Raw genomic sequence first — 12,414 nt, forward strand, 5'->3', positions numbered from 1 at the left:
AGATTATTAAAAAATCTAACAAATATGAATGTTACGTGTTTCTTTTTAGATGAAGTCAAATTCGAAAATAAATGTAGCCATACGAGAAATATAAATTTCCTTTCCCTTCTACAAAATTGTGGAAATTATGTAAAAGAAAATGGCACGGCAATGGGTTGAAAACGGCTGCGAACAGTTTTCAAAGATTTCCTCGTTTGTTCGACATCTCTTTCTTCCTTGCTTTCTGCTAAAAATCAGTTATTATTGTAAATCTCGTCTCTTCGGTGCTAGAGCTCGAACGCTCGCGTGTTTGTTGGATTTGTAAGCGATAAGTTAGTATACGTTGTAAAGTACGGATAATTTTATGAGTTGTTATAAATCAGTGTACAAAAGTAGAAGTCGTTCAAAGCTGCGTTCTCGATTCTCTTTTCACATTGTAAACCGCGAAGATGTACTGTAACTATATAATATACGTAATCAAAGACGACTTTGTAACAAACATCGCGTTCTCGTTTCCACGGGGAGAGACTTTCGCGAAAGGAACTGCGAACGTATCTTGCGAATAAGATGTTGCAGGAGTTGCTAATTAAATAATATCAACTGTTCTTGCTCTGCTCTAATCTAATTGTCATTCTCTTCCGGTTGTTGTCCTATCGTAAGAATTGATTCAATAGATACATCGATCGAATGTGGAACAGGAAATTGCTGTACGAACGAAGGCTTTCTGTCTTTCTACGTCCATGCGGAATGTATCTCAACGAATATCGTAAACTGGAATCAAATAAAAACGCATACTTGAACGTTTCGTAAATGGAATGAGTCTGTCAGCGAGCGTCCTTTCCCAACACGAATTCATTGTAAATCGACTAACGACGTTTCTTGTTTCCGAGCAAGCGTAAACGGCTGGACATCCTCGACTTGGGTCACGTCCTGCGCTCCTCATCCGTCTGATCTCGTCCGTTTTAACAGAATGACGCGTCTTTGCAGGCGAGAACACGGAGAGCAACGCGGAGAAGGATCAAGACGACGCCATTTGCAAGATCTCGTCCATTTTGAACACCATGGAGACCAATATGGCCCAGAAGAGCGCCAGAATCCATCAGCAGTTCTGCTGCGAAGGTTGCAGCAGGACTTACACGAGGATGGGCAATTTGAAACGGCATCAAACCAGAAGCTTCTTGGAAAAACTCCAAGAAGGGGGTGAGTGGCTGCAAGAGGACAAGGTCTACAAGAGGCTGGACAGCCTCGGTAGCATCAGAGACGAAGAAACCAGAGCGAAACAACACGTCGGCCCTGAAATTTTAAGTAGCAGCTAACTGCAATACATACATAATGATTATTTTCTTAGCGACACATTTGAAAACGTCCTACTTTCGTTGCCATTTACTCGAACCATTTGTACCTGCGTGTGTACGCTCATTAAATCTGAAGCTCGAAGTTTTGGCACTACGCTGTTCTACATTTTATTCTAGCCCTTCCTGTAGCATTTATCAGAATGTTCGATTAGCTAATTCTCTGTCGTGCATCATTTCGTGACACATTATCGTTATCCCTTTCTGCTTCTCCCGCAGGTGTCGAAAAATATGACGCCGCGAGGACCTTCGAGAAGAAGGAGCGTCACAGAGGCGAACAGAGCTCGGTCTACAGTAGGATGTGCAGACGGATACGAGACATGACGGGACCGCGACAAACCGAGGATGATCCTTACAGAATTGATCCTTATCTACACGTTCAGCAAACTAACTATCTATGCACCGATTGCGGAAAGGAGTACAAATGGCTGGACAGCTTAAAGAGGCACAAGAGGGTCGACTGCGGGAACAAAGAAAAAAGATTCTCCTGTCATGTCTGCGATAGGAAGTTCAAGTACCGATACGAACTTAAGAAACACATAACCGCGCATCATACAGTGTAAATATTGCGTAGCAGTCCTCCATCTTGGCATATTGAGCAACTCTAGAACTTCGCCCGAGGAAACCAGAAATTGTTAACTTCTTCGTTATACAATCCTGTATTCATTATATGAAAAAAGTGAAGAACTTCTGGTCTACTCGGGCGAAGTTCAGTCAGGAAATCACTCATGCCTTTCTTCATCAAAATAATTTAATTGGTGTCTAAAACGGAGGAAGACGATTATAATCAACCAAATCTTTTTTTTCATTTTTTATCAACGAAAACACTGACTGTTTCTTATTTGTGGACCCGTACGAATGGGAACGAATTGTAAACAAATACGAAGCTATTCTAATTGTTATAACAATTGACGTGTATCGAAAAGGTTGGCCGCAAAGTCCTCGCACTTTGTCTTTGTTGATTTGTCCATGGTATTACTTGCAAGACTATCTAGACATACTCGAATGAAACCACTAGAACATTTAAAGAACAATGAAGACGCGCGAGAAAACTTTCAGGCCCATCTACGAATAATCCGTTGTGTTATTGTTATTACAGATGTACATATAAATCGCAGTTCTGTGGAAACGATCGAACTACTACTACGCTCACGAAGATAAATGTTGTTGGGCGATGTCGATAAACTCGAAAGACTCGTTTGTTTTTTGTATTTTATTACCCTCCGATCAAGATAGGAAATAAATCGATTGTGACTAACAGAAACGTTTCGATGTTGTAGTTCGTTGCGCGTGTAACTCACCGCTTCGTTTACGAGGCGTTCCACGTTATTGAAGAGATTCCATTTTTCAGGAACATGGTACATTGCGGATTGGATCCCGCCTCACGAAGTCTTGTTAATCCCACAACCGGCGGACATCTATCAATGCAACTGCGGGAAGTCTTACAAATATAATAGGAATCTGAAGAGACATCAGACCGAGTGCGGCGAGAACAAGAAAGAGCACGAATGCAACCAATGTGGGAAACGATACAAACGGCTCCAGGACTTATACCGCCACGCATACGTTACCCACAACCAACAATGAGAAACAAACGTCCCTTGTTTCTTCTTCTTTCGTCTTTTTTTATTCGAAACGTACCGGAACGTCCTCAGACGTCCGCGGCAGCTTAGGTTCGTTCAGACTAAACTGAAACACTTTCAAAGAAGCATTGTGCAACATGTGCATAAAAATACAAATTGTGCATAAAAGGCCCCACCTCGCCGATTTTGATCACATTTAAATGTGTTGTGAAACTCAACATTCTGAACAACTTTTTCCTGTACACGTAACCGCCGCTCAGCCTTAGTTTTTGATATATTTGCCAAAAACTGCAGCTACTACTACAATTGAATTTTGTCTATACGTGCCCGTCCGTGCTGTGCGTATGCGCCAGCATGATGTTACCACTCGTTAACTGTTTCTACACTTACATCACGCCGCGATCGTCGAACGATTCATATACCGCGTGAACTTTTTAAAACACGTGATGATGAAGAATGAGTACATATTACGACACCACGCACACCCAAATAGTATCTGTAGAAACAGTTGACGAGCGGTCGCATCATGCTGACGCATACGCACAGCACGGACGTACATGTGTAGGCAAAATTCAATGTAGTAGTAGCCGCAGTCTTTTGCAAATATCTCAAAAACAAAAAGAAAAGTTGTTCAGAATCTTCACCCTGACAACATGTTAAAAAATCATCGGAATCGGTCAGGTGGGACGTTCTACGCACAATTACCACGAATCTCTTTGACCCGTGCTTTTGTTGACCCGTTCAATAAAATTGATTTGATAGTATACCGTTTCTTACTCACACCGGCACAAATTCCCATCTAATTGTAACGTCGAGGGTGAAATAAAATTTACGTTCGGTGGAGAACGATACTGTTTTTCTCGCGGTCAGTAAGATTCTAACGAACCTCGCGTATTTGCATAAATGAGAGAACAGTTCAGGGGATAATCACTAAACGCCGCCTTTCTTTCTTTCGATTTCAGATGCGTTCTCCGTGTTGCAGCTGCCGTACGCCATTTCGTCTAGTTTGGAGCACTACGTTTCCGGCGTGAGTCTGTCCCAACACCAATCGGAAGGGAAGAGCTCGCGGAACGACAGTGGTACGATCAACGTTTGCTCCGGCTGCGGGAAGAGGTATAAATGGCGGGATAGCTTGCTGAGGCATCAGAGAGTCGAGTGTGGTGACAAGGAGAAGAAATTCTGTTGCACACTCTGCCCGAAAAAGTTCTACCACCAGTACAAATTGAACGAACACTACCAGGGCCGTCACAAGATACCTAAAAACCGTTAAACGCGTCTCACTATCTTCGCTAATTATTTCGAGGAGGGTCCTGCTCGCCGATTTCGATGACCCTGAAGTGTGTCCTTGAAGTATGATCTTGAAATATAACCTCAAGAACACGTCACCGGCGTTTGGCCTTTTAAACATTCGTAAAAATATTTTTTAAGTTTGTTCTTTTTATTTTAAGTTTGAATTAGGTCTGGACGGAACCCAGAGAAATTTCGTTTAAAATGGCGGAATTCGCTGTAATGGAATAAATAGCTAGGACCGACCTTGTGGACACATTTCAAGGTCATCGACGAAGAAGACCCTCCTCGAGATAATTAACCGTATCTTTTTTTACCGAGTTGAAAACGTGAAAGTCGTGCATTGCGGTCAAGACGGACGCGGGCCATTCGTATTTAACCCTCGCAAGGTAAGGTCTAATAACGCATGAATAGTAAGGTGGAGTCTCTTAGACTCCGACAAATGAATTTCATAAATAGTCTCGTTTTTAATAAATTTGGGATAAAGAATAACACAGGATAAAACGTAAACAAACAGATTGAATTTTATTCATATGAAAATTCTTGTCAAAAATCTGAAGTTGGAGTCTCTGAGACCCCATATTATACCTTGCGAAGGTTAACTGTGTTGCACGATGCGCTTCGACCAGTTGCAAGACTGTGTAAAAATTGTTCGGGTGTAGTTACTGACATTTTGTGAAGAACGTTCTCTTCGAGAGTATAATTTACTTTCTGGGAAAGAACGTCTTATACAAAGGATATTGTAGAGAAAAGATTAATATGTACTGATATGTCGGGATGTGAAAAGTCGATTCTTCTCGAATGCTGTAGTCAGCATTGTATACAAATGTAAAAAAAATCTTTCACGTCTGTTCGGACGACCGGCGAAGTTCCTCGAAACAAACTGGTATTGACATACTAGAGTTAGTCGAAAAATACTCTTATTAATGTTAATTGAACGTGCCACGGCTGAAAAGCTTGGGTTCGCTTGGAACCTCTTTGTTCAGTGAAAATTTGGAGTTTTCAATCGAAGGAATATTACTTTATTTTGTATAATTAGCTCATCTGTAAATACTCCAAGTGGTTCGAAGCTATTCACCGATAGTGTTCGTCTAGAATGATTTTTCCGTTGAATTTTTGTTCGCACTAGGATAAGGACGATGATCGATACTGAAGAAAAGCGACGTAACCTTGATAATCGAGTAACAAAATGCAGTAACTATTTATAATCGATTTCTACGTACGTTGTAAACCTCGATACCTGAATCGTGAGGAGAGGAGTTTGTAAATCGCGGATTATCGTTATATTTTCTAAAGAATATTGACTCTATTTTCACTATAGTTTTCTGTAGTTGATTGTACCCGAACATTTCATTCCTACTATTGTTATCGATACTCTTGCCGAGGACTGCCGAACTTCCCCGCCGCTGCATTAAAAATCCCACTCCCAGTCGTTCGGCTCTCCCACCACGTGATACATTAGCCACGCCCACGTGTCCCCACTTATGACGTTCGGTCTTCCTTCGAAAGAGAAACAGTTTTCTCTCCGTAACTGTCGCAAAGGTCGAGTGGGGATGCTCTAGTAGTAGAAGGGGAAGGGTATAATGGGGGACAAGTTTTAATCTGGCAACACTGCTTCCCTCCTGCAAACTATACCCGTCGAACAGTGTTGCCAGATAGGGGAAATTGAGGGAAATAGAGTGGTAGGAGTCGTTGAACCTAGCACGCGAGTCGGGGAAGGAACTGAAAGTTGCTCACGACCACCGTTGCCAGCGTACACTCCCCTCTCCACCATCAAGATTCCCCTCTCGCGACTCTCTGCACATATCAATGGCAAGAGGGGATACGTGACGTCACACCGTTCATACTTCGAGGAGAATCGAGCCGCATTTATATAATTATAGAATACAAACCTGGCAACGCTGCTCGCGACCAATTTGTTCGGCAGGTCTGCAGTCTTACCGAACAATTGTATCTGAACCGACGACCTTGCTGTCCTTTTTTATGGAATAAAGCGAATTGGCTGAAATGAATGCAATGAATATAACTGGACGATACCCGGGAGAATTCCATCGCCATAATTCTACTCCACGAGAATGTCAAGCCTAACATCGATCGTGGGTTTTGGTCGTTCTCAGGGATTTCTTATCGATCTAGATCGTAAATTACATTCGTTCAGAAGTTCAGGTAACATTTTGATTGCATTGTGTACTTTTCTTTTTTATTGTTCCGATTCTCGAACACTTGGTTGCTATCGATCCGGAATTATACATTTTTTAGAAGGATCTGTTACGGGCAATGTGTCTAATTCTATAGAATGCGTGATCTTTCAGGCGAAGTGCATCATGGACAGCTATTTCACAAATTACCCGGACATTTTATCCACGGATCGTTGGGCAGCGTGTTAAATCCATACTTGACATTTTTGTATGCTCATCTTTTGTAGCGGTAAACTCGTCGTTCTCTCTCCTCTCAGATTTTAACAGAACTTAAAACCCAGACCTGTTTTATTTTTATTCAGTAAAGTAACCCAGACCTTTTTTGTACGTGAGGGAGATCGCTGGCGAGGGGGAGGGATTATAATTGCAAGAGTTTAGCGTCCCTTACTTAGAGTTTTGCACCGAGTCGAGCTTTTTGGGCACGCGGGCCTTACGACGCCGGTGTAAGAAGGGACGTCAGTCGGCAGGGATCGGGCCATGCTAATTATTTAGCTATGGGGTATGGACGTCGGGCAATAACCCAGACCTAATCACAACTCACTCATTGTATACATTGCCCGAAAAATCGAGCATTCTATACATAGAATGGCTTAGACACATTGCCCGCTACAAATCGACCTCTATCAGAGATCATCTGAAATTTCCTTCCCACATAGATCAGCCAGATATCAGCAACGAGCACATCGAAAAATCCTAGACTAACCAGTATTAACAACTTAGGAACTTTCGGTACACCGAAAGCCTCGAGAGACTACGTCCATCGAAGCTTGAAACACTGGAGGAAAGCTCTTGGTAGTCGAATCATCCATGTGATCGCTTTCATTGTGAACCGGTTGAGTGTAGCCCGACCTGTGCTTTGTCAGTTGTCACGTTGTCACCAACACGTCTTTCCTCACCTAGACCAGCTAACACCGTGTGTAACCATCGTCACAAAATCATTGGAAATATCTCGGAGGGAACGAACGGAACGATACTGATCCTGTTGTTTGTTTTCTAGACCGGAAGTACTTGCCAGGTGCAGCGATCGAATGGTACTATCAGTACCAGACTCTTTATCTGCGGATGATGGCGAAGAAACAAATGGCAGAAAACGCGGCTACAGAGGGTTCTGATATGGATCAAGACACCGATAGCTGCCAGATGGAATCATCCTCGACGGAGAAGACGATCGAGAAGAATCTAGACGACACCAGCGGAAGTCAAACCATCGTCGGAAGTCGCGATTCTTCCGAGTACGCTTGTCCACGTTGCGGAAACGCCTATCTTAGGCTTCATTCGTTGAACAGGCATATTAAATTCGAATGCGGCGTCGAGCCCCGCTTCGAATGTCCTGTGTGCCATAAGAAATCGAAGCACAAACACAACCTGAATTTACACATGAGGACGCATCAGAAAACCTAAACCACAGATTTTCATTTTTCTTTTTTCTTTTTCAAAGTTGCCTTCCAAAGAATTACGTTCAACCGTCAAAAGTGCAATATTAGTCGCGACGGACTTGAATCTGATTTCTCTGTTAAACAAATCTAGTTAGTTAGATTCTTAAGCGATAGTCACAGGTGCTTCCAATGTTTTATACTGTTATTTTGGTCGTTGATAATTATTATTGAAGAATCTAATCTATTCATATTGTTATCGAACCATAGCGTTAGATCAGCGTTTTCCTGTTTTTAACTCTTCGAGGACGATATTGTATTATGTTAGGGATATTTTCCACAACTAGACTGCGGATCTTTATGTAAAATAACAATTGTCTGCGTCGATTGCAAGAAATAGAATCGATGTTGAATGTTATTTCTTCCTTTAATAATTTTAATAGATGAGAGATCGTATATTGGCACTTTTAATTTTTCAAATTTTATTGCAATTTTGATTTTAATCTTCTCAATTTTGCTATAAACACATAATGATCCGCAGTCTATCCATAACCATCTTTAAATCCTAGAAAATTCTTCTTAGAGTCAGTACGATGTACCGATGTCGTCCCCGAAGGGTTAAAGCAAGTATTCTCGTGGACCTAATGTCCATCGTGTAAGTTTCGTTATCGCACAGAAACATATGTTGAGTTTGTGTTCAAAGTTTAATCTACAATTAACAATACTGTTCTTATTTTATTTTCACGTGTTCCACGAACACGTCCATTCGCGCCATGAAGCCGAAGATCTCGAGAGTAAACGGAGTTGAGCGGCATTTTTCCACAATTACATACAATGTTCAATGCAAAAGTTTCGCTCATCTTCGAAACTCGTTTACTTTTTGCTACCATGTATAGACTGACTCACTGCCATTGTCATTTCACGTTTACCGATTACGATCGTCCAATTTGCATATATTCGAGAATGCACGAATTAACCATTCTACGATGGTGTAATAAAAGCTGTGATCACTTACAATATGGCCGAGTACGAAGACTTATGCGTATCGTAATAATACTTCCCCTCGAACGTAGATTAGAGAATCTAGTGCCAGTAAATCGGAGTCCGAGAAGAATATATTAATTAAGAAAAATAATATACATTTATGTTTACATACGAGAGTATACAATGCGTACACACACGTGTAGATTAGAGCAGCTACAAACGAACATACGCAATTGTAAAACGTTCAAAATAAATATTTTCTATTTTACAAGATAACATTCAACACGGCTCTTTTGTGTTCCGTGAAATTATCCGTTTATCCGAACATTCGTCGACACGCGACACTATTTATTATACATAGACAGCGGATCTTTATGCAGAATAAAAATGTTCTTCCTAATTTGCAACAAACTGAAGTGAAGCAAAGATTTATTTTCTTTCTTAATATGTTTAATAGATTGAAAAATAATGTAACAGTATTTTTAAATTTTGCTGATTGTTTTGCTTTTTTAAATAACAGCTATACTTATCTTTGTCATAAATGCATCAAATCCACTGTCTAATTATAGAAATTAATCAAAATTGAATCTGTTCAGTTCGGACATAATCGAAGTTCTAATTCTACGATGTAGAGAATATACATAGAAAACATGCTTCTTTCGTGATACGTTAGCGCATAACTGCATGTTAGGTATCACCCGTGAGAAACGTTCCGAGAGAACCGATGAGAACCTGCGACATTTGGATTTGGTTCGGTCAGCTAGAATTCGAACGACTGAATTTTGTTTCACGATAGCATGGCTCGTTGTAACAAGGTCCTCGTATGTCTTACTTTTTGTTTTCAATGTTACGTTGCCGTGATACATGTTTTTATCTATATAATTCGCCCTGATCCTCTCGATCGGACAAAACCGAAACGATTTCACTGACACCACGACATGATGTTACAGTTTGGAAGATGCTGAAGGATTTGGAAGATGGACCGCCATTCTTGTGTCCGAAATGTGGCCGCACCTACTCGCATAAATGCAACCTGACCAGGCATCTACGACTCGAATGCGGCGTAGGACCGAGATTTCAATGCAACTGGTGCAAGAAACGATTCAAACATCGACATCACCTGCGGGACCACCAGAGGATCCATCTTTACACGAACTGCGCGTTCGAGTTACGAAACTGAAACATTCTCCCCGGTTGTCTACTTCGTTCGATTCATTTGTTGCAGTATTTATTTATTTATTCGCGATCTCGGTCCGTAACAAACGGAACGGGTCTCTGTTGAACATGGGCAATATTATATTTTTGTTGTTAGATGTACAGGGTGGTCCAGTGCGTACGCACATATGTTTCTGTTCTTGAAGCTACTCAGTATAAAGAGCACTTCTTTTGTTATTGTTTAACCGTTTGCACTTGGAGCTAATTTAACTGGAGAATTAAACATTTCTTCCTAGCTGGCATATTTCCATTCCCTAACGATCAGTAAGCGATTAGTAGACTGCGGAAGTTTATGCAATTTTTTGAGGCGATTTTTAAGAAGGGGAACTCTAAACTCTGTCGAAGGATATATTCCGGCATTGTTTGAAAATTTTCAGAGGTCATAAATGCATAAAGGTCCGCAATCCAGTGATTGAAAGATACAGCAATGTTTAGTGGCGCCTCAGAGTTGCCATTCGAGTGCTAAGGGCTAAAATGGAAGCGGTTGAAATGCATTTAGTCACCACTAAGGGCTGCACTTCTAAAAAGTAAAAAATTTCTAGTTTCCTCGGGCGAAGTTTTTCACCGCGTGCTAATATGCACCGAACCACCCTGTATTTTGCATATGTTTAATTACTCGATTGACTTGGTTCTTCTTGATTTGTTGTGTACATACGTGTAAAAGTTCACGATTAGTCGATAAGTCAACTTTTATATCGTCGCGCGTACTTATTTGGTTGTTTTGTGAGTTACAATGGTGGTTAGAGAAAACAATATAGGAACTTCGTTTGTGTCGATAGTTTCACAAAGTTGTAAAATGAAACTCTATTATACACGTTCGCTGACTGTTTCACGGCATTATATCAATCGACGACAAAATCTTTGTGTTACAGTTCTCTTGCTATTTTGTCGAATTCGACTTTTTTCTAAGCATCATTGAACATTGCGAGAATCGACGGGTAATTTTGCGAAGTTACAAAGTATACAATAGGGCATTTGAAGAAAGAGTGTGAGTGTTGGCACGGATGAATATTCATTAGGACCATTAAGTGGTTCGACAGGTGGACGAGATTCTTCAAAGTAAAGTTATTAACACGTTAACTGGCAGACCAATATTCATGAAGATTGATAATAACAAGCTATTTTTATCTTAACACGGAAAATGTACAGAACACCTTATTTTCTTCAACAGTTCGGTTAATACTTTTAACAACGCGTCGAAATGAATAGTGTACCATTTCATAAGAGCGTTCACCACGAGAATAGATTATTTTTCTGCTCAGCTTGTATATACGTTAAGAACGTACGTACATAAGTATATGTATATGTATTATGGACATTTGGTTCAAGACTAAAGTATTTTCGATGTTTATGATCAGTGTAGTTGTCGAGTTTATGCCAAAGTAACGCGGTATTAATAAACTATATATTAGCGTGTAACTGGTAATTGTACGCCGAGCATAGATGATATAAATATACATATATGAATATGTATGTATGTTTGTATGCACTTATGTATGTATGTGTGTACTTACTTATGTAAGTATGAATGTGTAAGAATGTATGAATGTGTGCGTATGTACGTATACAGGCTGGAAAAGCCAACGAATCCGTCTCAACGTTTTGTAACCCGGTGCTTGAAATATAACAATGAACCGATAAATGTTCACAGACGGCGAAGTACAATGGCGGACAAAAAAAAGTTTAACATTGGAATTTCTATAACAAACAAACAAATTTCTAGAACAAACGAAATGTTTGAATATCAAAATTGTCATCGCAAAACCGCAGAAGATAAAACTAACTTTTGTCCAGTCAGTTTCTTTACTTGTTTCATCGTTCTCAATCAACTGTCAATTTTCTATCCCCTTTTGTAGTTCTCTCGTTTCTATTACTTCATAACTAGACTGCGAATTTTTATGCGTTTATGGTATTTGAAAATTTTCGACAAATGTTCGAGTACGAAATTCAATAGAATTCGGAACGATTTTTGTGAATTGTTAAAATTTTTTTACAAAAACTAAAAATTGCGTAAACATCCGCAGTCTATTTATGTGTTAACAGCCGCAAAACAGTCAACGATTTCGTAGCGTAGATTAATTATGAAACAACGAGACGTTTCAGAACTGCAAATACCTCTTAATTGTGCCAAAGATACGCTCTAGTTTTTACGTTCGCGAGGTCAACGCAATAATAAAGAATTCATACTTTCCTACGAGGATGATAGCGTAATGTAATGTATATGTAAGTGAATGATGTACAGGGTGTCCCGAGAACGTTGTACTTCCTCAAAAAGAGTGATTCCTTCGTGTCAAGGAAGTACTACATTTATGAAACAGCCTGTACATAAAGTTTAACACTAGATGGGCCAGTGTTTCTACCGAAAGAAAGCAACCATATCATTTCAAGCTGTGTTCTCTTTAAACAATAATGGATTTTACGCCTTGACAGAGTGTATATCAAA

The 12,414-nt window shown here is 40.3% G+C and overlaps 1 protein-coding gene across 1 annotated transcript; it reads left to right on the top strand.

The window, feature by feature from the left end:
• The first annotated feature begins 2,682 nt into the window (after positions 1 to 2,682).
• LOC143212740 (longitudinals lacking protein, isoforms A/B/D/L-like) lies at positions 2,683 to 9,700 on the top strand. Its single transcript, XM_076431853.1, has 3 exons — positions 2,683 to 3,004; positions 3,877 to 7,312; positions 7,397 to 9,700. The coding sequence occupies exon 3, from the start codon at positions 7,462 to 7,464 to the stop codon at positions 7,798 to 7,800; it is 339 nt and encodes a 112-aa protein (XP_076287968.1). The 5' UTR covers positions 2,683 to 3,004; positions 3,877 to 7,312; positions 7,397 to 7,461; the 3' UTR covers positions 7,801 to 9,700.
• The last annotated feature ends 2,714 nt before the right edge of the window (positions 9,701 to 12,414 follow it).

Source organism: Lasioglossum baleicum, chromosome 10 (assembly GCF_051020765.1).
Source record: "Lasioglossum baleicum chromosome 10, iyLasBale1, whole genome shotgun sequence".
Lineage (NCBI taxonomy): Eukaryota > Metazoa > Arthropoda > Insecta > Hymenoptera > Halictidae > Lasioglossum > Lasioglossum baleicum.

Coding starts and splice junctions, on each gene's coding strand:
- LOC143212740 (XM_076431853.1), top strand. CDS start 7,462: ATGATGGCGAAGAAACAAATGGCAGAAAACGCGGCTACAGAGGGTTCT.